The sequence below is a fragment of the Myxocyprinus asiaticus genome, chromosome 5 (assembly GCF_019703515.2).
Source record: "Myxocyprinus asiaticus isolate MX2 ecotype Aquarium Trade chromosome 5, UBuf_Myxa_2, whole genome shotgun sequence".
Taxonomy (NCBI): Eukaryota; Metazoa; Chordata; class Actinopteri; order Cypriniformes; family Catostomidae; genus Myxocyprinus; species Myxocyprinus asiaticus.
In genome coordinates, this window is record NC_059348.1 from 56186183 (window position 1) to 56213991 (window position 27809).

General features: G+C 39.3%; 1 protein-coding gene across 6 annotated transcripts in view; it reads left to right on the forward strand.

Moving 5' to 3' along the window:
- LOC127441321 (receptor-type tyrosine-protein phosphatase mu-like) overlaps positions 1 to 27809 on the forward strand; it is a 355708-nt gene that overhangs the window by 320209 nt on the left and 7690 nt on the right. For all 6 annotated transcript variants that reach the window (XM_051698588.1, XM_051698590.1, XM_051698589.1 and 3 more), the window contains 7 exons: positions 1043 to 1140; positions 12298 to 12414; positions 14700 to 14854; positions 15818 to 15953; positions 23382 to 23531; positions 24570 to 24743; positions 26424 to 26555. In XM_051698588.1, the coding sequence (XP_051554548.1) occupies positions 1043 to 1140; positions 12298 to 12414; positions 14700 to 14854; positions 15818 to 15953; positions 23382 to 23531; positions 24570 to 24743; positions 26424 to 26555 (962 nt within the window). The remainder of the gene's footprint in view (positions 1 to 1042; positions 1141 to 12297; positions 12415 to 14699; positions 14855 to 15817; positions 15954 to 23381; positions 23532 to 24569; positions 24744 to 26423; positions 26556 to 27809) is intronic.

A 27809-nucleotide genomic window follows, 5' to 3' on the forward strand; every position in this document is an offset into this window, starting at 1 on the left:
AACAAGATGAAAGATATGTATTTTTTTTTATTATTATTATTATTATTTTTTATTTTTTTTTGCAGTATAATGGCAAGTTTCAAGAGCTTTTTGAAGCCTGTGTGTGCGTGAGTGTGTGTTTGTGTGCGTGTGAGTGTGTGTGAGTGTGAATGCATGTGTGTGCGCGTGAGTGTGTGTGCGCCTGAGTGTGTGCGCGCGTGAGTGTGAGTGTGAGAGTGTGTTTGTGTGCATGTGAGTGTGTGCGTGTTTGTGTGCGTGTGTGCACGTGTGAGTGCACGCGTGTTTGTGTGTGTGTCTGTGTATGTGTGTCTGTGTATGTGTGTGTCAGTGAGTTTGACTGTGTGTGTGTGTGTGTGTGTGTGTGAGTGAGTGAGTTTGACTGTGTATGTGTGTGTGTGTGTGTGAGTGAGTTTGTCTCTATGTGTGTGTGTGTGTGTGTGTGTGTGTGAGTGAGTTTGACTGTGTATATATGTGTGTGTCTGTGTCTGTGTCTGTGTCTGTGTCTGTGTCTGTGTGTGTGTGTGTGTGTGTGTGTGTGAGTGTGTGTGTGTGTGACATCAAGTGCAGCTTAAAAGTTTTTTTTACGAGCTGCAGAAGTGCGAGAGATTCTGGTGTTTCTCTCCTGAACAGAACTTCCCTTTAGTCACACACATCAGGGATTAAAGGGTTCTTAATCATTTAGTCAAAAAAAAAAAAAAAATGTCAGAGTTGGCTCTTGATTAAAAACAATATGCTTCCATACTGGAGTTCCTGTCCATTTGCAATTACCGTGCACATAGTGAATGTTTGATTATATGTGGAACTCAAAGAAGTCAAGACGTCTCTGAAGTCACCCTTTCATTTCACATGAGGAGACATATTTGTGAGAGTTACTATGGAAGACGTTTCAAATCATTTGCTTCTGAGGCTCAGTTAAGATGCTGCCTATGAAGTGAGCTGTTGATAGTAGACAGCAAGACAGCTCACTGAACTCTCTTGGTTTATTTTTCAGTATATCTGCAGTAAATCTTTGATTCGTTCATCAGTCTGGTTATCTCCTCAGGACCGATGCAGGAAACCGTTGTCGACTTCTGGAGGATGGTGTGGCAGGAGAACACGGCAACCATCGTCATGGTGACCAACCTGGTGGAAGTTGGCAGGGTGAGTGTGTAGTTTGCGTGTAGGATTATCTATGCTGCGATGTTCAATACATGGGACTGACTATAGTTTTGTGTTTGTGTACAGATGAAAGCAAACATCTCAGTTTCAAATGATCTGTTTTGACTATTACAAATTATGTGTTTACATTATACAGCATTTACAGTGTATTTCATCTCAAAGGGTGAATTTAACTAAACTTGTCACAGACACTTGTCCAGTACTTCACAACAAAATGAAAAGAAGGGAATATAAATGTTTGGGTTTTTTTGTATAAATCAAATAAATCCTATTTTAGGACCAATTTTTTTAATTGTGACATTATTTTTATGACAGTTAAGCACTTTTTCTTCCCAGTTCTCATTATTATAACACAAACTACTTCAGTATCATTACTGTAATGCAAAATAAAAATGATTTAAATTGTAAAGTATTAACACATCATGTTCATATACAGTATACAGTTGTGCTCAAAAGTTTGCATACCCTTGGAGAATTGGTAATATATGTACCATTTTTAAAGAAAACATGAGTGAGCAGGAAAAACACATTTATTTTATTTCTAATGGGATTCATATTCAACTGTAGGTTATAACAGAATGGCACAATCATAAAACAAAACATGGCAACAAAGAAAAAAATGAAATGACCCCTGTTCAAAAGTCTGCATACCCTTAGTTCTTAATACTGTGTATTGCCCCCTTTAGCATCAATGACAGCGTGCAGTCTTTTGTAATAGTTGTCTATGAGGCCCCAAATTCTTGCAGGTGGTATAGCTGCCCATTCGTCTTGGTAAAATGCCTCCAGGTCATGCAAAGTCTTTGGTCGTCTTGCATGAACCGCACGTTTGAGATCTCCCCAGAGTGGCTCGATGATATTAAGGTCAGGAGACTGTGATGGCCACTCCAGAACCTTCACCTTTTTCTGCTGTAACCACTGGAGGGTCAACTTGGCCTTGTGCTTAGGGTCATTGTCATGCTGGAAAGTCCAAAAGCGTCCCATGTGCAGCTTTCGTGCAGAAGAATGCAAATTGTCTGCCAGTATTTTCTGATAACATGCTGCATTCATCTTGCCATCAGTTTTCACAAGATTCCCCGTGCCTTTAGAGCTCACACACCCCCAAAACATCAGTGAGCCACCACCATGCTTCACAGTGGGGATGGTATTCTTTTCACTATAGGCCTTGTTGACCCCTCTCCAAACATAGCGCTTATGGTTGTGACCATAAAGCTCTATTTTGGTCTCGTCACTCCAAATTACAGTGTGCCAGAAGCTGTGAGGCATGTCAAGGTGTTGTCGGGCATATTGTAACCGGATTGTTTGTGGCATTGGCGCAGTAAAGTCTTCTTTCTGGCAACTCGACCATGCAGCTCATTTTTGTTCAAGTATCGTCGTATTGTGCTCCTTGAAACAACCACACCGTCTTTTTCCAGAGCAACCTGTATTTCTCCTGAGGTTACCTGTGGGTTTTTCTTTGTATCCTGAACGATTCTTCTGGCAGTTGTGGCTGAAATCTTTCTTGGTCTACCTGACCTTGGCTTTGTATCAAGAGATCCCAGAATTTTCCACTTCTTAATAAGTGATTGAACAGTACTGACTGGCATTTTCAAGGCTTTGGATATCTTTTTATATCCTTTTCCATCTATATAAAGTTCCATTACCTTGTTACGCAGGTCTTTTGACAGTTCTTTTCTGCTCCCCATGGTTCAGTATCTAGCCTGCTCAGTGCATCCACGTGAGAGCTAACAAACTCATTGACTACTGATACACAGACACTAATTGCAATTTAAAAAGCCGCAGGTGTGGGAAATTAACCTTTAATTGCCATTTAAACCTGTGTGTGTCACCTTGTGTGTCTGCAACAAGGCCAAATATTCAAGGGTATGTAAACTTTTGATCGAGGCCATTTGGGTGATTTCTGTTATCATTATGATTTAAAAAGGAGCCAAACAACTATGTGATGATAAATGGCTTCATATGATCACTATCCTTAAATAAAATAAAAATGTTTTGCATGATCAGTCATATTTTCAAAATCAATGCCAAAATTTCACAATTTCTGCCAGGGTATGCAAACTTTTCTTAATTATTATTGTGTTAATTATTAATTAATTATTAAATAATATATTAAAATATATGTAATAATATATTATAGTTAATATTAATAATATAATATTATAATGAATTTTTATTTATTCTTATTCTAAGTATATATTTATGTATGATATAATATAATAAATAATATGTCATTAGAGAGAGAGAAGTATATAAACAGTATATAAATAATTTATATGTAAAACATCTGGACACATTGGAGTGACAGTTGATTAATTGTGATGAAAATACAGTCACAATGCAAAACATCTTAATGGTCAGTGTGTATAGTTCAGTGTGTTGAATGACTCCCAGCAGATCACTTACTGTGTAAATGTAACATTGAGAGCTTCATCAATGTGAACTGACCACAAACTGATCAATACAGCTCATTATCACACAGATATGAAATGACACAAACCCCCGTATGTACAGATGACTGAGGTCAATATCCTGTGAACCGCTGTTGCAAAGAGTCATTTAATAGCTGCTACTGTAGGACTGCATTGATTTGAGATATCTACAGCAAAATGTATATAAAGTTAACATTAAAACTTTCATTTTGTTCTGTGGTTGCACAGCACACTACACACAAAACAATAGCGCAGTTAGGCTCTTTGAAATCTAAAATATAAACTTGCAGTGTTTCTGTTGTGGAATTTAATCCACATCTGCCATTGGTCAGACACAAGCAGATAATCCCACCCCAAACTCACGCCATTGGTGTTTGTCTGTCAGGGCGCTCAAGTGTTTACACTCTTGCGGAAATCAAACTGCCAATGGATTACTGACTCTGAACTTTAAACTGAGATAAAAACTTGGAAAGAAAAACACACTTCAGCTTTAAAAGAAGAATGTGAGAGCATGTGAAGAGCTGCAGAGAAGTCATCTGGTGGGGCAAGCAGCGTCTCTCAGTGGCGAGGTCTGACAGTGCAGATGTGGCAAGCTGTGGGACATCTCTGCCAGTCTGTGCCCGTCTGTGCCTGCGTGCTGTATGATCCTCATGTAATGTGGGCTGCTGCTGCTTTGGGGACAAGCGGCAGGGCTTCCCCACAGAGACCCATAAACCCATTGCTGCCATCCACCGCTGCCCATTTGTGTCCACATTCAACTCAGACAGTCTGAGAGATTTACTGCTGATTACATGAAGAGAGAGAGAGATCTATCTATCCATCCATCAATCTGCCTTTCTGTCCATCTCTCCATACTGGTGAAGTTACTTTGAAACTGTAGCATCCCAAGCTACAAGTTGCTCATAACTGAGTCGTCTTACTAAAGCTACTCTTTAGTAAGAGTTATCATTTAATTGAATCATTTTTTTTCGGAGAGTTCGTATAAATGTACAGTTGGTTGGTTTGTTTGTTTGTCTCCTGGTCAGTCAGTCTGTTTGTCTGTCAGCCTGTCGGTCAGTCAGTCTGTTTGTCTGTTGGCCGGACAGTCTGTCAGCCGGTCTATCTGTTAGCCTGTCTGCCTGTTGGTTGGTCTGCCTGTCAGTCAGTTGGTCTGTCTGTCTGTTGATCAGCCTGTCTGTCGGTCTATCTGTCTGGTTGTCTGTCTGTCGGTCTGTTTGTCTGTCTGTCAATTGGACTGTCTGTTAGCCAGTCTGTCTGTTGGCCTGCCTCCCTGTCAGCCTGCCTGTTGGTCAGCCTGTCTGTCGATCAGCCTGTCTGTCTGTCTGTCGGTCTGTTTGTCTGTCTGTCAATTGGACTGTCTGTTAGCCAGTCTGTCTGTTGGCCTGCCTCCCTGTCAGCCTGCCTGTTGGTCAGCCTGTCTGTCGATCAGCCTGTCTGTCTGTCTGTCGGTCTGTTTGTCTGTCTGTCAATTGGACTGTCTGTTAGCCAGTCTGTCTGTTGGCCTGCCTCCCTGTCGGCCTGCCTGGTGGTCAGCCTGCCTGTCTGTCAGTCAGTTGGTCTCTCAGTCAGCCGGTCAGTCCGTTGATCTGTCTGTCTGTCAGTCAGGCAGTCAATATGTCTGTCTCTGTGCCTATCTGTCTGCCGTTCAGTCTGTCGTTTGCTCTGTTAGTCAGTCGGTCTGTCAGTTCGTCGGTCTGTCTGTCTGTATGTCGGTCGGTCGGTCTATCTGTCTGTCGATCAATCTGTCTATCTCTTAGTTCTGTATACATGGTTAATGCTATATAACCTTCAAATTTCAAGTCTTTATAAAACTATTTTAAACTTTCAGTTGAAGTTTTGTTCAAGGTTTGTCTGTGCAAACTGTTCTTTTCAAGTTTTTAATGTAACAATATACTATCCATTTCAACCATGTTATCAAGATCAACACACACACACACACACGTACGTACGTTAAATCCTAATTACTGAAATAATATCATGGTTTCTGCTTAATGTAATCCCAGTGGAACTTGAGTCGAGACAGAATCATTCTGGAAGAGCTTTCTCATCTCAAGGTTCTCAGTGGGAGATATACTTGCCTGTCTCTCTCTCTCTTTCTGTCTCTCTATCTCCATTGTCACTCTATTCTCCAATCAGATTTGAGCTGATATGATGGTAGAGAAAATTGAATTTCCTCATTTAGTGTATCTCTCAGGAAAGAACAAATGTCATAATTGGCCATGTTTCTGTGTTCTATCCTTCAGTGTGTTGTCTTCTCACCAGTTTTCTTACTGTAAAGTGTATTTTGTAATCATGTTGTCTCATATGGTGTGCTTATGTTTATTTGTGCAGTATTGGATTGAAAAGCAGCGATTCTACAACTGAAAGTTATTAGCAGTTGTTTTCTAACACTTCAGATTCTCTGGTGACAAGATTATATTGCCATATAATGAGGTTTTATTCAGCACGCTCAAACTGTTGCATGAGAACTATAATCAAGTTATGTATCCAGATGAAGACTCTTGACTGGTTCTGATCCAGTCCGGTTGCTCAGCTCTCCGTGAGTCTGGATCAGAGGTGTGAGGTCAGATATCTCATGTCACATCAGGATGAGCTGAACTCATTTATCTCTGCGTAATGTGTGAATGAGAACATTAATGTATGAATTGCATCCCGGAGAAATCCAACACCCCGTCAAACTCATCCGGACATGAGAAAAACAATCAGACAGATGTCTGAACGGAAGATTTCTTAGAAGACACTAGTGAGTTGGAGCCATGGGGTCAAAGGTCATTTCTGATCTACAGTGATAAACAGTGGCACATGTTTTATATCAAAGATTTAAAAACATTACTACTATTTTCGATTGTCCTTTGAACAATCTCGAGATCGATTCTTAAGTCCCAAGATCAATCTTTTACTCCGTGCCCAACCCTCTACTACAAAGAGTTGAAATCACTTGCATTTGCAACCAAATTTTGCACTATACAATTAAAAATGTATATATTTGGCAACTGCCTGTTGAGGTTTCTCTCAGCAGTGATTGAATAGTATAGTGGTGGAGAAGTTCAGCAGCGAGATCTTTTGAGAGTAAAAGTGTGTTTTGACTCGTTCTGTGTAATGTGTGTCACAATCCATTTGTCATTGAATAATTTCTCTTTTAATAACATTTCTGTTCTTTACAGTCAGTTGTTGATCAAAAACAACAAAAATAAACAGTACGCATAGCACGAATGAGGTCAAGCCATTCGAGTCCCTCCCGTTAATATGTGCTCACTTACAGACGCTCGTTATTGAAGTGTCGGTTTTCTTAAAGAAACAGTACCAGATTTTAGCATGTTCAACAAATTAATGTAAATACTAACAATATTTAACAATAATCATATGGGGGCCTGGGTAGCTCAGTGGTACACTGGCTACCACCCCTGGAGTTCGCTAGCTCGCTAGTTCGAATCCCAGGGCGTGCTGAGTGACTCCAGCCGGGTCTCCTAAGCAACCAAATTGGCCCGGTTGCTAGGGAGGGTAGAGTCACATGGGGTAAACACCTCTTGGTCGCTATAATGTAGTTCTCGCTCTCGGTGGGGCGCGTGGATGCCGCGGAGAATAGCGTGAAGCCTCCACATGTGCTACTTCTCCGCAGTAACGCGCTCAACAAGCCACGTGATAAGATGCGTGGGTTGACGGTCTCAGATGCGGAGGCAATTGGGATTCGTCCTCCGCCACCCAGATTGAGGCGAATTACTACGCCACCACGAGGACTTAAAAGCACACTGGAAATTGGGCATTCCAAATTGGGAGAAAAAGGGGAAACATAAAAAAATAAAAAAAATAAACATGTAACAAAATATAATATATGCAATATAATATCAATATTTATTGATTGAATACATGGAATTGTTCATTTTTAAAAAGTTGAAATGTGACATTATGAATAAATTAATAAAATATAATTAGTAAAATTAATATTTTAGTACTGTACCTACTTAGAATGTCCTCGGTATAACTGACATTATTAGCTGGGAGATAATTTCTTTCATATGTTAGCAAAAGGTACTGTACATTATAACTGAAATATACCCATATGAATCGATATTGAATCGAAATTGGAATTGAATCAAGAGCTTGCGAATCGGAATCGAATCTGGAAATCTGTTTCAATTATGATAGTTATGCTCTGCTCTGAAATAATTATCTTTGTGCGTGCAATACACACAGTATATATTGTAAACATGATATTTTATATGAAACGTGAAAATTGAATAATTGGATTTTATATTGTTGTCATACTAAAGCAAAAACATGAAGTTAAATTAAAATATTATCTGCAATATTGTTACTTTGCATTTATGTGACTGCATCTTTTATAGAATATAATAATAATGATTAATCTCATGATTTCTGTACACTCTTTAGAAAGAAGCATGAAATGATGATATGAAATGTTACTTTTGGTAAAAACACATTTTGTAAAATCTTTTTTCTTTCAAATTTTCTGCAGTTTAAATGTTATAGTTTGAAAACCCCTGTCCTGGTATTTTAAACAGAACCGTTAAGATAAATGACTTTAGCCTCTTTCGGGTCGGTCTGTTTGACACATGGACGTGAAGCTTCTATTTTGAGCTGCTTATGGTTTCAGAAATCTAATCAATTATGTTAATGCTGTTGAAATGAGTGCTGTATATAAGATGAATTTATTATTATCTCATTCACAACGTATCGATCTTAAAGCCCGAGAGTTTCTCAATCAATAAATGTGTTAATCACAGTCATCGTGGCATCCACACCTCTGCTCTAGGTTTAATTGAATGTGATCAGATGACATTTGAAACCGAGCTCTGTCGCAGTAAGTCGGTTTCAGGCGAAAGGTCAAACATGACAGACTCAGACAGACGTGTTCGCTCAAGTGTGTGTGATGTGTGCCGTACTTCTGCGTGCAAACACGTCTAACACACGTATCGATGTGTGCGCAGACAGAGAGTGAGAGATGCTGTTCATGTGTACTTGATATCTTGAAAGACATCAGGTTAATTGATGAGTTAATGGGGTTAAAATTGATGATCCAAACTTAATAAAGTTGCTAGTTTAGCTATGATTTGTTCATGCTGATGCAGTAGTCATTGTTGATCTGCAGCACCTTTTAAACTGTAACTTTTAAAAACAAATATGTTTGTGTTGCAATTTAAGGAATTATTTCTATAAAATGGGATATCAGACTTATACTCAGACACTTTACCTTTATTAATTATAGCTGATTTTTCAAATAATAGCAATAAAAGGAGCAAAGGATGGAAATTTAGAGCTAAAGTTAGTCTTTGCTCAGTGAGGGTTTGACAAGCTAGATTGCATGAGGGTGAAAAGATTCCATATTTTTAACCATCTTTTCACATTTTGATTATACTGATTTATGTCATTTTACAAACAATATAGAATGTTTTAGAGTGAGCCCAACCAACTGATAGCACAAAACGTCACAGAATTCATCAACTCTATTGCTAATACTGATGCTTGTGTTGTTGTTTTCCCACCAAAATGATGTCACTTCCTGGAGGAACTCCTGGAAAGTGATATTGAGGACTCAGGGAAAATCTATCAATTGAAAACAAAATTAAAACAATATTCCCAATTTGTAATGTTTGAAACATTTTGGTCAGAGAAAGTGAAAAATGAAGAAACACCTGGAATATTTCTTAATAAATTTGTTTTTTGTTTTAGTGCAATGCACCCGGGGATATGGCAATAATTACAACATTATTTATTTATATCTAAAATTGACCCCTATGTTCACTTTGTGATATTGTGATATAGTATGTAATGCAGAAGAGGTAGGATATGTTAAATAATATAACTGACTAGGCTGTGTATTGCACGTAATTATAGTATAGTTTTAACTGTTCATGAGATGGATAGCCTGAGGGAAAAAACTGTTCCTGTGCCTGACGGTTCTGGTGCTCAGAGCTCTGAAGCATCGGCCAGAAGGCAACAGTTCCAAAAGGTAATGGGCAGGGTGAGTGGGGTCCAGAGTGATTTTACCAGCCCTTTTCCTCACTCTGGAAGTATACAGTTCTTGAAGGGGGGCCAAGGGGCAACCAATAATCCTCTCAGCAGTCCGAACTGTCCTTTGTAGTCTTCTGATGTCTGATTTCGTAGCTGCACTAAACCAGACAGTTATTGAAGTGCAGAGGACAGACTCAATGACTGCTGAGTAGAACTGTATCAGCAGCGCCTGTGGCAGGTTGAAATTCCTCAACTGGCGAAGGAAGTACAACCTCTGCTGAGCCTTTTTCACAATGGAGTCAATGTGGGTCTCCCACTTCAGGTCCTGTGAGATGGTAGTGCCCATGAACCTGAATGACTCCACTGCTGCCACAGTGCTGTTTAGAATGGTGAGGTGGGACAGTGTTGGGGTGTTCCTCCTAAAGTCCACTATCATCTCCACTGTTTTGAGCATGTTCAGCTCTAGGTTGTTTTGACTGCACCAGACAGCCAGCTGTTCAACCTCCCTTCTGTATGCAGACTCATCGTCATCTCGGATGAGGCCGATGACATTAGTGTCATCTGCAGACTTCAGGAGCTTGATAGAGGGGTCCTTGGTGATGCAGTCGTTGGTATACAGGGAGAAGAGTAGTGGGGAGAGCACACATCCCTGAGGGGCACCAGTGCTGATTGTACAGGTGCTGGACGTGAATTTCCCCTGTCTCACAAGCTGCTGTCTGTCCGTCAGATAGCTGGTGATCCACTGGCAGATAGACATTGGAACAGAGAGCTAGGTTAATTTATTCCATAGGAGAGCAGGGATGATGGTGTTGAAAGCCGAACTGAAGTCCACAATTAGTATCCTTGCATATGTCCCTAGTCTGTCCAGATGTTGCAGGATATGATGCAATCTCATGTTGACTGCATCATCCACAGACCTGTTTGCTCTATAAGCAAATTGAAGGGGATCTAGAAAGGGTTGGGTTTCTTTGGGACGGGGATGATAGTGGAGCGTTTGAAGCAGCAGGGAACTTCACGCTGCTCCAGTGATTTGTTGAAGATCTGTGTGAAGATGGGGGCCAGCTGGTCAGCACAGGAATTTAGACAAGTGGTTGAGACACCATCTGGCCCTGTGCATTCCTTGTCTTTTGTTTCCGTAAGACCCTGTACACCTCCTCTTCACAGATCTTAAGTGCAGGTTGAGTAGCAGGAGGGGGGAGGAGGGGGGTTGCAGGAGGTGTAGATGTTTGTGTGAAGTGAAGGTCAGAGCGGGTGTCGGGTGTGAGACTGGGCTTTTTAAATCTACAGTAAAACACATTAAAGTCATCAGCCAGTTGTTGATTCCCTACAGTGTTGAGGTATGGTGTCTTGAAGTTAGTAATGTCTTTTAGGCCTCTCCACACTGATGCAGGGTCGTTCTCAGAGTAGCTTCTTTAAGCCATTTTAATTTCCTTCGTGTGTTTTTGGCCTGATTATACAAGATTTTGTCCCTGCTTCTATAAGCATCCTCTTTGGCATGACGAAGCTGTCTGAGTTTTCCTGTAAATCATGGTTTGTCATTGTTGAATGTTAAATAAGTCCTAGTAGGAATGCACATATCCTCACAGAAACTGATATATGATGTCACAGTATCTGTGGCTCATCCAGATTGGTGTCTGCAGCCTCAAAAACACTCCAATCGGTGCAGTCAAGCAGGCTTGTAGTTCCAGCTCTGCTTCATTGGTCCATAACTTTACAGTCCTTACTACAGGTTTAGATGATTTTAGTATCTGCCTTTAGGTCAGAAAAAGATGAACCAGACAGTGGTCAGAGACTCCCAAAGCTGCTCTAGGGACAGAGCGATATGCATCCTTTAATGTTGTGTAGCAATGATCCAGTATACTTCTGTCTCTGGTGGGGCATATATTGTGCTGTTTGTATTTGGGCAGTTCACGGGTGAGATTGGCTCTGTTAAAATCACCGAGAATAATAATAACTGAGTCGGGTATTGTTGTTCCGTGTCTGTGATGTGATCATCCAGCTGTTGCAGCGCTGCGTTCACACACGCGTGTGGCGGTATATAAACACTCACCAGAATAAACGAGGAAAACTCGCGCGGTGAGTAGAAAGGCTTAAAGTTAATAAAGAGTGCTTCCAAATTAGGACAGCACATCATCTTTAACATTGTTACATCTGTACACCAGCTTTCATTGATGTAAAAGCATGTTCCACCACCTCTCATTTTCCCCATTAACTCCGCGATGTGATCCGTTCTGAACAGCCCGGCAGATGTAAAGCACTGTCTGGAATGGCTTCACTCAGCCAGGTTTCTGTGAAGCACAAGGCAGAAGAGTTTGAAAAGTCCTTGTTTGTATGGGTGAGGAGATGTAGTTCATCCGATTTGTTAGGAAGAGAGCGGAGATTCTCTAGATGAGTACTCAGCAGCGCTGTTCAAAAGCCGTGCTGTCGGAGCTTGACCAGCGCGCCGGCTCGCTTCCCTCACTTGCGTCTCACAGCGCACTTGAACAACACAGCTGCGCCTCCAAATAAAATGTCCAGCAAAATGTCCGAATAGTCAAAAACCGGGAAAAGATTGTCTGGTATGTTCTGCCGAATGTTCAGCAGTTCGCCCCTGGTAAAACTGATTGGAAAATTAATTACTAAACACAGGACAAACGAACAAAAACAACAAAAGAATTGGAGACCTCCACACCGAGGTGGCCATCCACTGCGCATCATCAGTTAAGTTGGTTGAATATGATTCTTTTTTTTTTTTTCTCAGGTGAAATGTTGTAAATACTGGCCGGACGACACCGAGATCTACAGAGACATAAAGGTGACGCTGATCGAAACTCAACTTCTGTCAGAATACGTCATCAGAACGTTTGCAGTTGAGAAGGTGAGACATGTGACTAGTTTCTGTAAACTAATTACAGCCATTAATAAAAAGCCGGTCCCACTTTATATTAGGTGTCTTTGGCTTCTATGTACTTAAGCATTTGATACAATGTACTTATTATGTACACACTTGTTGTTGCATTGTACTTACATTTAAAGTAACTGTATATAATTACATCTGTAGTTACACTGTTAACCTTACCCCTATCCCTTCCCCTAACCCCTAAGCCTACCCCTTCCCCTAATCTCTAAACCTAACCCTTCACCTAACCCTAAACCTAACACTTCCCCTAACCCCTAAACCTAACCCTTCCGCTAACCCCTAAACCTACCCCTTCCCCTAACCCCTAAACCTACCGCTTCCCTTAACCCCTAAACCTAACCCTTCACCTAACCCTAAACCTAACCCTTCCCCTAACCCATAAACCTACCCCTTCCCTTAACCCCTAAACCTAACCCTTCCCCTAACCCCTAAACCTACACCTTCCCCTAACCCCTAAACCTACCCCTTCCCTTAACCCCTAAACCTACCCCTTCCCTTAACCCCTAAACCTAACCCTTCCCCAACCCCTAAACCTACCCCTTCTGCTAACCCCTAAACCTACCCCTTCCTTCAACCCCTAAATCTAACCCTTCTCCTAACCCCTAAACCTACCCCTTCCCTAAACCCCTAAACCTAACCTTTCCCCTAACCCCTAAACCTAACCCTTCCCCTAACACTAAACCTACCCCTTCCACTAACCCCTAAACCTACCCCTTCCCTTAACCCCTAAACTTAATCCTTCCCCTAACCCCTAAACCTAACCCTTCCCCTAACCCCTAAACCTAACCCTTCCCCTAACCCCTAAACCTAACCCTTCCCTTAACCCCTAAACCTAACCCTTCCCCTAACCCCTAAACCTAACCCCTAAACCTACCCCTTCCCTTAACCCCTAAACCTACCCCTTCCCTTAACCCTTAACCCCTAAACCTACCCCTTCCCTTAACCCTTAACACCTAAACCTAACCCTTCCCCTAACCCTAAACCTACCCCTTCCCCTAACCCTAAACCTAACCCTTCCCCTAACCCTAAACCTACCCCTAACCCCTAAACCTACTTCTAACCCTAAACCTACCCATACCTCAACCTCCATATGTGAATCTTATAATAACTTTTCAGAATCACATGTAGTTTCACAATAAATACATTGTAATGTATGTATTTTCATGTTAGTACATAGTAGTTAAAGACACCTGATACCGAAAATTTGTCTTAATTAGTCGTCATCTGGTTGATCTTTGGTACGGTTTAGTAAACTGTCGGTAAATATAAAGTATGTAAATGTAGAAGTTGTTAGAAGAAGCGTGTGATGTCATTAGCGGGGACTCAAACAGAATGTTTTTCATTGCGGTTCGTTATCAGCAAAAATAGTAATTTTTTTTCGTTCCGGTTTACGAGTTCAGCAGCCTCCTTTCCAAATGGTAACCGGTGAGAAGAAAATAAAAGAACGGTTAATAACGTTAAAATTAAATACCAATTGCTGTGTTGCGATTTCTCGCAGGAGAAACAAGTGACCTGGTCTGGAAAAACAAGCCCAAAATAATCCACTTGCCTCTTCAAAAATAAGTTAATATAAGCAATAAAATGTTTTCCTATGTGGTGAATTTATCAGCATAGAAATCATATCAAGCATACAGTTAATTAACAGTTAAGTATCATTTTAGTTACAGATCTGCTTGTGTGTCAAAACCTGACAGCATCAAATCTGTATTAATGCATCAGATCTAACAATAGAAGTTACTTAAAATATACTTTTTACCTCTTATAATGTTTTCCTTGTATCTGGATAAGTTAGTGCATGTACAGAAAATGTAGGAATTACTGTATATATAGTTGTTAAAAAGGTCTTCATTCACAGATTGAACATCCACAGTGGGCAAATAGGGAAATAAATGTGCAGCAGTTTCCTTCAGGATCAAAACACACGTTTCATTTTTTCAGGCAACACAAAGAGATGTAGTTGCAAAAATATACTGTGATAAACCATTTGGTCTTTGGTTTCATGAAAAAATTATCGGAACAAAATTAACCGGTTATAACCAGTTATCAGCATTAAAAAATAATGTTTTCACTCCAGAACAATTGAAAATGACTTTGTTCCCATTTTCAGTTACGTTCTGCATAATTTTGTTTTGGTTTTGGTTTTCGTTCCTTGAACCATTTTTAGTCCCTTTTCATTAGTGATGCTCAGGTGTTCAGGATCTGCAGGTGTCATATCTGAGTTTCTCTCTGTGTCTGAATGACAGCGAGGAGCCCACGAGATTCGTGAGATCAGCCAGTTTCATTTCACCGGCTGGCCGGATCACGGCGTTCCGTATCACGCTACAGGACTGCTGGGGTTCGTGCGCCGGGTGAAAGCCAAATCACCCACGAACACCGGGCCAATCGTGGTTCACTGCAGGTGTGACTTCACACATTGTTTTGACTTTTCCAAACAACAAACATAAAACCAGAGTTCCACTTTTATCAGGGAATTGTCAGATTTTGATTTTCAGACCTGTAAAGTTCACGGCTACTAATACAATTATTCTAATACAGATATTCAATCTATAAGACAGAAATTTAGATTAACTAGATGTTGCATTTATTTATTTATTTTTGATCTATTTGTGCACTAATAAGTGTAATTGTTCACATCTTTTAATTCAAGATTTTAGTACCTCTCAAACAAATGAAAAACTGTTCCAAAATTACTTATAAAATTATTTTTTTTTTTTAATTAGAAAAGGAAATTAATGGGGGTCTGGGTATCTCAGCAGGTAAAGACGATGACTACCACCCTTGGAGTTGCGAGTTTGAATCCAGGGTGTGCTGAGTGACTCCAGTCAGGTCTCCTAAGCAACCAAATTGGTCCGGTTGCTAGGGAGGGTAGAGTCACATGGGGTAACCTCCTCGTGGTCGCTATAATGTGGTTCTCGCTCTCAGTGGGGCGTGTGGTGAGTTGTGCGTGGATGCCGCGGAGAATAGCGTGAAGCCTCCACACACGCTACGTCTCCACGGTAATGTGCTCAACAAGCCACGTGATAAGATGCACGGATTGACGGTCTCAGACGCGGAGGCAACTGAGATTCGTCCTCCGCCACCCGGATTGAGGCGAGTCACTACACCACCACGAGGACTTAGAGCAAATTGGGAATTGGGCATTCCACATTGGGGAGAATATTTTTTTTTTTTTAATTGATTGGTCAAATTGTGTGGGAACCCTTTAAAATACAGTTTGTCAATTTATCCCGTTTGACAACTGACATTTCAACTGATTTGGACTATTTTAATGTCTCTTGACAAGTGTTGTCATTATTTTAATGTTATTTCGTTTGAATCTCTGGTTTGGTCTCAATCTCTGTTCTGATTGGCCACTCTACAGCGCGGGGGCGGGACGAACAGGCTGCTTCATTGTGATTGACATCATGTTGGACATGGCCGAGCGAGAAGGTGTCGTTGACATCTACAACTGTGTGAGAGAGCTGAGGTCACGCCGGGTCAACATGGTCCAGACAGAGGTATTCACTCACTCTTTTTTCTTCCGCCTCGTCGAGTCTGTCAAATAAATGTCAAAATAAACAGATTTACAATAGAGTTGTGTTAAAGTTTGAGGTAGTGCTGCAGAAATGAAATGCTGCATCAGAGCGGCTTTACCGTTGTCGTGGCACTCTTGTTTTGAGAGTGAACGCATAAAACAATGCTGTCTTTACAGTGTAAATGCGGCTATTTGGTGAAATAGATGCTAGAAAGAAGACCAGACGCATTTCGTCTGTGTTCAATGAGGTTGCAGTTTATTTCAAATGAACTAATTTTGTCAAGTGAAGTGGCCTTCATCAGATATCCCGTGCTCAGTGAGTAGGGAGCAGTGAACACTGCGTAGGGACCCTGCAGATTGGAACGCACCTGTGGTTTGCAAGAAAAAACAACAGTGCCGTCCCGCATGCATTTGCTTGATTTGGATGGTGGATTATTATTTTAATGATCTATGTGTCCATTTTTTGTGCTTTTAAGCATTTAGTATTTATTTACCTTTGTAAAAACCTTGACAAAAATTGTAATTAAAGCATCAAACTTCAGTCTGGTTTTATTTTTATTCAATATCTAACTGTACAAAATAATTAAACATAAAGAGCAATGCTACAGTCTGCAACATTCAAGGGATTGAATGCACTGTTCCTATATTCTGTGCTTATAAAATTGACATTGTAATGCCTTTATTTTTTAATGTGGCACCACAAGAACATTTTGTCCCGCCCCCAGCTCACGCCATTGGTCAAGGCAGTGTTGTTGTGTTGGGTTGGACGGGTCGCTCAAAACAAACGGATTTTCATAGCACCACAGAGACACAGTGTTTACCATTTTTTTAGAACATTAACTTACGAATGGTTTACTTACAGTTGTCTCTGCATATTAAAGGTACGCTCAGTAATTTTTTGAAGTATGTCGAAGTGGCTTACATTGGCTTACACTGACACCTAGTGGCCTGGAAGCTGCATCATTCAACAGTAGTTTTCAGTCACCAGTGCCATTGTAGAAATTCACTATGCACAGAACTCCAGGATTAATTTAATCCATGAATGAAAGTGTAAAAAAAAAAAAAAAAAAAAAGGGCAGTTACTGAGATTAAGCAAGCAGTATTCAGCTGGTCATGTGATGCTTACATGGCGGCCCCCATAAGGACACCCCTGCCCCATGCTGAATAAAGCAGCTTTTATGAGGTTACTGATATGACTGAATTCTTCTTCTCACATGAGTGCTCATGATTTTCAAAATTACTATTAATCTCTTTAGAAGTAAAAAAAATTTACTCTTTTAAAATAATTCTTTAAAAAAAGAACAAATCTGTTGTAACAAAGGTTAAGGTTGGGAAAGGAGGCGGGAACCAGCTGAACCGTCAAAATAATATTTAATAAGAACTTAAATAAAAAGACATACAACACAAACACACATGGCAGCTGCATGTGGCTCTCTCTCCCCTGAACTGCCACGTTCCTCTGCATTTATCCCTGCATTAGCCCCGCCCTCCTCCTCATCACACTCCTCCCTCCTTTGCCTCAGGCCTTTTAGGAAGGGGAAGGGGGGGCCTTGCCCGCCTCTTTAGGGCTGGGGAGGGAAAAACAAAAACAAAAAAGAGGAGGGGGAAAGGGAAAGGGCAAGGCAGAGCGACAGTGTGTGTGAGAGAGAGAGAGAGAGAGAGAAAAAACTTGCTCGCCGGTTTCCCAGACCACCGTCGCCTGGTCCTCGATCACTCCTCCACCCTCTGGTGGACGACAACCGCTCCTCCCCGGTTGGACCCGAGTCCTCCGACCCCTGGTGGATGGAACGTCCCTCTGCATTTTGCCGGTCAGCAACTCCTCCGTCCCCCGGCGGACGACCGCGGCTGCTCCTTTGGGTGGATGGCAGTGGCGAGGACTCCACGACAGCGCATCCCTCCTCCCTCCCGAGTTTCAGCACCAATGTAACAAAGGTTAAAATGGAAGAGGAGGAGGCGGGAACCTGCTGAACCGTCAAAATTATATTTGATAAGAACTTAAACAAAAAGACATACAACACAAACACACATGGCAGCTGCATGTGGCTCTCTCTCCCGAACTGCCGCGTTCTGACGCATTTATCCCTCTCCTCGTAGTCACGGACCACCCCAGCCCTCCTCCTCATCACATCAGTGTTCCAGTGAGACACTTACAATGGAAGTCAATGGGGTCAATCTGTAAACATTAAAATACTCACTGTTTCAAAAGTATAGACACAAGACATAAACAATATGTGTGTTAACGTGATTTTACTGTGATAAAATCACTTACTAACTGCGTCTGTGTAAAGTTAGACAATTTTACAACTTGTTGCCATGACAACGTAACCACTTAAACCCTAAAATTACAGTAAAAATGACGATTAAAACAACTTTACAGCTCAAATAATACATGAGTTTTAACAGAATTAATGTAAGTGCTTTTATAAAATTATAAGCGTCACATTTCTGCCTTTAAATCCTCCAAACCTTGACCCCATTGACTTCCATTGTAAGTGTCTCACTGGAACACACATTTGTGCTTTTTTTTTCTAAAGAAAAGGAGGGACAAGTCGAAATTAATTTGCATTATGCCACAAATGCTGTGGATTAAGCTTAACTTGTGTTAAACCCAGAATATTCCCTTTATCGCAAGTTTATCACTAATGTGTTAAAGTTTGAAAACTCTTTTTTTCGGTTTCCGAACATCATCATTTTCCAAAGTACACGCTAATAAGAGAGTGTTTTCAAAATGCTCTGTTTCTGGTTCTAGTGTTGATGAGAGGCATAAACGTAGCGAAATTACTGCGTTTGTAAACAGTAACGTGTCAGTGTGGACGTGGCTGTTGTGTTAGAACTTGAGAACAAATCATGTTTTTATCACACATTATACATTTGCACATATACAGTGAAATTATTTTTTTTCACATATCCCAGCTAAGCTGGGGTCGGAGTGCAGGGTCAGCCATGATACAGCGCCCCTGGAGCAGATAGGGTCAAGGGCCTTGCTCAAGGGCCCAACAGTGGCATCTTGGCGGTGCTGGGGCTTGAACCCCTGACCTTCTGATCAGTAACCCAGAGCCTTAACCGCTGCCCCTAACCAGAATGTTTGAGGAACATCACTACAGTGCTGCATCACATACACAAAGTAAGAAAATGGGTAAAAATGGAAGGTATTGGTCAGAAAGACATCGTATAAAGGGGATAAAACAGTAAAATGACAGTTACAGGAGAAGAGAGAGTGTTAAACTGCAGGAAATGTGCCTCCTGAATATGTAAATGCACATTTATTCAGATCTTATTCCTCATTCCTGCATGTCAAACACGCTGCTGTGATTTTAACCGATTAGCACGTCATAAACACTCAACACTTCTCAAGTGTTCATCAGTCCCTCGAGTGCAGCACAGTGCAGGTGCTTATATGAGCCATAAACGCGTTTGAGTTCTGAAAGTGGATTATTGCACTCACCCGCCTCATTTTACAACTGCTGACGGGTTTATGAAGCTCTCCAGACTTCTGAACGCACACCATCTGGAGCGGCCGCAGTTTCACTGATGCATCATTTCACTGTGATTCTGTTTACAGGCATCATTGCGTTTAATGGGCAAATGTTCCACCGATGACGTCTGGGGTGGTATTTGAGAATGCACATCACTAACGTTTGCCGGATTCACCCTCCTTAAGTTCAGTGACCTTAAAATCGCATGTGTGTTTCCCTCGCAGGTGTTTTGGCGCGGTTTGACACCCTACGGGCGCTTGTTACCTTTTTACATGCACGTTTGATCTGTCACTAATAATCTGCATTGACACAGACTCATTTGTGTTGCAGATTCGGCAGTGAATGTTCACTCATTAGGAACAGAGCGGCACTTTTGATTGTGTTGTTTTTAAGTGTTACATCACCGCTGGCTTGTGATTGGATGCGCCACCAGAAAAGTCAAAGTTCACTAAAGTCTCGTTCATCAGAATGTAGTGAAAAGTGACAAGACAAGATTGTTTCAGAATGCCATTTCAGGAATGATTTCCATCAAATGGTTCATCGCATCTGCGTTCGCTGTTATGCGTCACTTCTGAACAAACTCTCCCAGACTGATGGAAGATCTAAAATGATTTAAATATTAAGATGATTTGCCAAACCTGCTTTGATGTTTTGCCGCTAATAAAGTTTGATGTTGTGTCTGTTTTACGCAGTCAAAATAAAACTCTTGTAATATAAATGAGTGCAATCATAGCTGCATCATATTAAATGAAAATAAAATTGCTGAAAGTCTTTGCTATGTTCTTCAGTGTTTCTGAGATGTCTGTTTCTTTAGCAAACAGAAGCAGCGAAAGAGAAATCTGCGTAAAATCCTGTTCATTTGCTTTTGTGTCAATCTCGCAAAAATATTAAGAACATGCCCAGCAAAAAATAAATATATTTTCTTAAGTGTGTGTGTGTATATATATATATACTGTATATTATTATTATTATTATAATTTTATATATGTGTATATATATATATATATATATACACACACTGTTATTATTATTATTACTTATATATATATATATATATATATATATATATATATATATATATGTATATATATATGTGTGTGTGTGTGTGTGTGTGTGTATATATATATATATATATATATATATATATATATATATATATACTGTATATTACTTTATATATGTGTATATATACTGTATATTATTATTATTATTTTATATATATATATATACTGTATATTATTACTTTATATATATGTATATATATACTGTATATTATTATTATTATTTTATATATATGTATATATATATACTGTATATTATTACTTATATAATGTGTGTGTGTATATATATATATATACACACACTGTATATTTTTTTATATATACAGGTGCATCTCAATAAATTAGAATGTCGTGGAAAAGTTCATTTATTTCAGTAATTCGACTCAAATTGTGAAACTCGTGTATTAAATAAATTCAATGCACACAGACTGAAGTAGTTTAAGTCTTTGGTTCTTTTAATTGTGATGATTTTGGCTCACATTTAACAAAAACCCACCAATTCACTATCTCAACAAATTAGAATACATTTTTAGTGAATTGTTGGCCTTCTGGAAAGTATGTTCATTTACTGTATATGTACTCAATACTTGGTAGGGGCTCCTTTTGCTTTAATTACTGCCTCAATTCGGCGTGGCATGGAGGTGATCAGTTTGTGGCACTGCTGAGGTGGTATGGAAGCCCAGGTTTCTTTGACAGTGGCCTTCAGCTCATCTGCATTTTTTGGTCTCTTGTTTCTCATTTTCCTCTTGACAATACCCCATAGATTCTCTATGGGCTTCAGGTCTGGTGAGTTTGCTGGCCAGTCAAGCACACCAACACCATGGTCATTTAACCAACTTTTGGTGCTTTTGGCAGTGTGGGCAGGTGCCAAATCCTGCTGGAAAATGAAATCAGCATCTTTAAAAAGCTGGTCAGCAGAAGGAAGCATGAAGTGCTCCAAAATTTCTTGGTAAACGGGTGCAGTGACTTTGGTTTTCAAAAAACACAATGGACCAACACCAGCAGATGACATTGCACCCCAAATCATCACAGACTGTGGAAACTTAACACTGGACTTCAAGCAACTTGGGCTATGAGCTTCTCCACCCTTCCTCCAGACTCTAGGACCTTGGTTTCCAAATGAAATACAAAACTTGCTCTCATCTGAAAAGAGGACTTTGGACCACTGGGCAACAGTCCAGTTCTTCTTCTCCTTAGCCCAGGTAAGACGCCTCTGACGTTGTCTGTGGTTCAGGAGTGGCTTAACAAGAGGAATACGACAACTGTAGCCAAATTCCTTGACACGTCTGTGTGTGGTGGCTCTTGATGCCTTGACCCCAGCCTCAGTCCATTTCTTGTGAAGTTCACCCAAATTCTTGAATCGATTTTGCTTGACAATCCTCATAAGGCTGCGGTTCTCTCGGTTGGTTGTGCATCTTTTTCTTCCACACTTTTTCCTTCCACTCAACTTTCTGTTAACATGCTTGGATACAGCACTCTGTGAACAGCCAGCTTCTTTGGCAATGAATGTTTGTGGCTTACCCTCCTTGTGAAGGGTGTCAATGATTGTCTTCTGGACAACTGTCAGATCAGCAGTCTTTCCCATGATTGTGTAGCCTAGTGAACCAAACTGAGAGACCATTTTGAAGGCTCAGGAAACCTTTGCAGGTGTTTTGAGTTGATTAGCTGATTGGCATGTCACCATATTCTAATTTTTTGAGATGGTGAATTGGTGGGTTTTTGTTAAATGTGAGCCAAAATCATCACAATTAAAAGAACCAAAGACTTAAACTACTTCAGTCTGTGTGCACTGAATTTATTTAATACACGAGTTTCACAATTTGAGTTGAATTACTGAAATAAATGAACTTTTCCACGACATTCTAATTTATTGAGATGCACCTGTATATATATATATATATATATATATATATATATATATATATATATATATATACTGTATATTATTACTTTATATATATATGTATATATATACTGTATATTATTATTATTATTTTATATATATGTATATATATATACTGTATATTATTACTTTATATATATATGTATATATATACTGTATATTATTATTTTATATATATGTATATATATATACTGTATATTATTATTTTATATATATGTATATATATATATATACTGTATATTATTATTTTATATATATATATATATATATATATATATATATATATATATATATATATATATGTATATATATATATACTGTATATTATTATTATTATTTTATATATATGTATATATATATATACTGTATATTATTACTTTATATATATATGTATATATATACTGTATATTATTATTATTATTTTATATATATGTATATATATATATACTGTATATTATTACTTATATAATGTGTGTGTGTGTGTATATATATATATACTGTAAATTTTATATATATATATACACACACTGTATATTTTTTATATATATATATATATATATATATATATATATATATATATATATATATATATATGATTTGTTTTTTTTTGTTTTTTTTTTTTGCTAAATTAAAATAGTCAATACAATTACAATACAATACAATTTTTTATTTATAAATGTTTTTGTGTACTTTTATGGCAATTAAGCACACTTCCCAAATTCTCATTACTGTAAAGTGAAAAAATAATGTAAAGTGCATTCTTAATTTACTACAATCATTGTGTCCAGATGAGATGATTTTCGTTACTGATTTCGTTAATGAGAGTTTTGGGGTGAAATGTGCTTAAATGTCATGAAAATAATGTCACAAAAGTAGGCTCCATTTTCTTTACACAAAATTTTTTTTGGGGTGAAATATGATATCGAGAATACACACTTTTGTAGTGGATGATGTTTTTATGTTGTTGTCAGGAGCAGTATGTGTTTATCCATGATGCCATATTGGAGGCGTGTCTCTGTGGTGACACCACCATCCCGGCCAATCAGCTTCGCTCAGTTTACTACGACATGAACCGATTGGACCCTCAGACCAACTCCAGTCCAATCAAAGAGGAGTTCAGGGTAACTTTAATCTTACACAAAACATTTTGCTTCTAACTCATACATCTGCATGAAATTCAGGAAATATAACACAACCTCTTGTACCTTACAGCTGAAATATCATATATGAGTGTTTCTTTAACTTTTGCCACTTCATGTCCCAGATGTTGATTTTTATTAAACAAGCAGATTTCAACTTTATTCTTTTTGTTAAATGATGATCTCATTAAACTGAATTGGAAACTCTTCATCAGGTCTTCATCATTTATTTTAGGTACTTTTCAGATGCCTTTATATGTGGATTTGACTGTTTTATCCTTCAGACCCAGATTCTCAATATTAAACTATGAAAAATGACTTCTATCAAACATCACGTCTGTCCTTATAGTTGTGACATCATTTCCAGCACACCAAATAATTCCCCCTAATACAGTTTTGTCTAAAGTTAGTGTACTTGATAACCAAGTGGACGAAAGTGTCAGTGAAGAGCATACTTGAGATGAAATATGAGACTAAGAAGATTTTTATCAATCAAGCTGTAATTTTGCTAAACTATTCAAAAAGTGTGAATTTGTGTATTTTAATTGTGTGTATTTAGAATCTATAAAATGTTTGCAATGGAATTGTATTTCCATTTTATTTCCATTTTATTTGAGAAACATTAAAAATGTCATTTCCATCAGCGTCATTTCAGCACAGCTCACAATACAGAATTTGAGATGTACTGGAAATGAATTCTCATGACTTGAATGACATAAATCTCCTGTGATGCATGAACACACACTGATGAACATTGTTAATAGACAAATTAAATCAACTAGTGACAGTGTGAACAAATGTTTTAACCAGACTTTACTTTCTAGAAGTCTACAGTGATACACAGAAGTTCAAGAAACGCCCAGTTTCTCGTAAATGATTTCTGTTATATGATTTGACTCTGATGCACAGCTTTGATTTTATTCCTGCACTGTTGTAACTGCTGTGGTGAAACTCTGGTGCAATATGAGTGTTTGCATTAAAGTTTAAAGCACTGAAGTAAATCTGTGTGTGTGTTGATAGACTTTAAACATGGTAACACCGACTCTGCGTGTGGAGGACTGCAGCATCGCTCTCCTGCCACGGAATCATGAGAAGAATCGCTGTATGGATGTTCTGCCTCCAGACCGCTGTCTGCCGTTCCTCATCACTATAGACGGGGAGAGCAGCAACTATATCAATGCCGCACTCATGGATGTACGAGAACACTTCTCTTAAATAAAGAGCACAGTTGACTATAGTAACTTACACCACTTTAACTGGACTGTGGGAGAGCAGAGGTTTATAGGTGAACCGTAAGACATGCTGGATTCTTTATTCATGCCGTGTTTTCAGTGCAGCTCTTTATGATAGCAGCTCAAAAAAACATTATAAATTTTAATTGACATTATTTGCATGACAGTTCAGCACCAGATTCCACTTTACTGTATAGTGTCCAGATGTTTTGCTTTTTTTTGTGTGTGTGTGTTTTTCTCCCAATTTGGAATGCCCAATTCCCACTACTTAGTAGGTCCTCGTGGTGGCGCAGTTACTCACCTCAATCCGGGTGGTGGAGGACAAGTCTCAGTTGCCGCCGCTTCTGAGACCGTCAATCCGTGCATCTTATCACGTGACTCGTTGTGCATGACACTGCGGAGACTCACAGCATGTGGAGGCTCATGCTACTCTCCGTGATCCACACACAACTTACCACACGCCCCATTGAGAGCGAGAACCACTAATCACGACCACGAGGAGGTTACCCCATGTGACTCTACCCTCCCTAGCAACCGGGCCAATATGGTTGCTTAGGAGACCTGGCTGGAGTCACTCAGCACGCCCTGGATTCGAACTCGTGACTCCAGGTGTGATAGTCAGCGTCAATACTCGCTGAGATACCCAGGCCCCCCAGATGTTTTGCTTTTAAAGAAATAGTTCACCCAAAAATAATCATTCTCTCATCATTTCTCACCCTTATGCCTTCTCAAACTTAGATTACTTTCTTTCTTCCTCGGAACAGAAGTGGAGATATGAGGTCTTTTTGTCCATACAATGCAAGTCAATGGGGTCCAAAACTTTCAAGCTCTAAAAAGAGCATAAATGCATCACCATGATTGCACCAAAGATACTGCAGATGTTAGGATTTACAGTAAAAAAAGGACTTAAATATTGATCTGTTTCTCACGCACACCTATCATATCACTTCTGAATACATGGATTAAACCACTGGAGTCGTATGGATTACTTGTATGCTGCCTTTATGTGCTTTTTGGAGCTTCAAAGTTCTGGTCACCATCCACTTGCATTGTTTGGACCTACAGAGCTGAAATATTCTTCTAAAAATCAGGTCCGTCATGGTTCCCCAAAATAGAATTTCTGATTTCTTTCTCTTCATTGGGAGGTGCTCTCGTTTTCATTTGTCCACACGATTCTTTTGCTCACTCCTGTGGTACTAAAGCCGGGTTCACACTGTACGCTTCTGGCCACGATTTTGCTGTCTGACACAAATTTCAGGGATCGGTAAATATGTCTCTTGTCATATCAGTCTTTCACCGACAGCCAATTAATTGCTTTCGTGATGAATCTTAGCCTCTCTGATGACGTTCTGGCAATGTCAGAGATTTTGTAATGCAGTCGTGCAGTGTGACCGCTCCTACAGATCAATCAGAATGATTGGGACCGAAGTATTGGGATCATATCAAACAGTCTGACAAGCAGCAATCGTAAAGGACTGTAAAAAAAGAAAAATCACTCAAGTTCTGTTTTAATTTACACTTGCACCTTGAATCTGCTACAGAGTTGAGCTGGAGTGAAACTGAACACAAGACAATGCTGCAGTGTGCATGAACTGCTTTAACATACATGAATACATGATCTTCTCATCTCTCTGTTGTTCAGAGCTACAAGCAGCCATCTGCATTCATCGTTACCCAGCATCCTCTGCCAAACACATTGAAGGATTTCTGGAGGCTGGTGTTGGATTATCACTGCACATCTATCGTCATGCTGAACGACGTCGACCCTGCTCAGGTAAACCTGAGTCTTGAATGAATTATCATAAGCATCATAAAAGGATCATAGCAGTAGTCCGTATGACTCGTGTGCTATATTCCAAGTCTTCTGAAGTCACATCATGCTTTCTGATAATATTCTCCTCCTCTGCAGCTCTCAAATCTCATTCAAACATACACACATATTCATATTTAGCAGACACAAGTGCTGTGATAGCAACAATTGACCCTTCACCTTTCATGTTTTGAAGGCGGGGCTTAGTGAACAATCAGGTCTGTTGTTTATACCAGCACTGAATAATAAAGGACTGTGTGTGAGATGAATTGAGAGCAATAATCTGACAGAATGATGCGGTGACATCAGTGATGGCCAATCACAGAAGAGAGAGTCTCACACAGTGATTCAGAGTTCAGGTGTGTGTGTGTGTGTGTGTGTGTGTGTGTGTGTGTGTGTGTGTGTGTGTGTGTGTGTGTGTCGCTGTATGGGGACAGCGGCCTGAGGCGATGTCATCACACCCCTGGTTTAAAGCCCCATAACCCCCCAATCCACACACACACACACACACACACAAACACATTATATCTCATATTCATCCATAGAGCCACACTATATAGATACAAGAATTAAATCTCGATATTTTATAGTTTTTTGACAATATTAAATTGTATATTTATATATATATATATATATATATATATATATATATATATATATATATATATATATATATGGGTCAATGACGTGATGCTCCGGATCTATACAGTTGTTTAAAAAATACATTAAAAATGCAATTTACACAACAAAAATACTTGAATACACCTCTACTATGAACATGCTTTAAATGTCTGAGTTCAGTCATTTTGATATTTTTTCTGGGGCTTAAATTAAAAAATGTCATGTGGTTTAACCGTCCGGAGACCGTAAAAATAAAACAAGTTTCAGGTAAAGCTGAAATTCTTTAAAAAGAAATGTAGTTTAGGATAATCTTTTATTGTTATTTCTTTTAAAATAGGCAGTGAAAATTTGTTTTTGAAAAAATCTTTTGTCCACCAAATCAAAGTCATGCGGTGTAACCAACATGCATGTCCCCATTCTGTTGCCATGTGACAATACAAATAAATAAATAAATAAATAAGACTTTTGACCTTCATGACTGTGTGGTTTTGGCATTTTTATGAAAAGGCACATTTTGTTCAGGTCAAATGGAGTAAGCTTTTTAAAATATCTTGATTTTTGTGACTAAAAATGTATGATATTTTGGGAGGAAATATA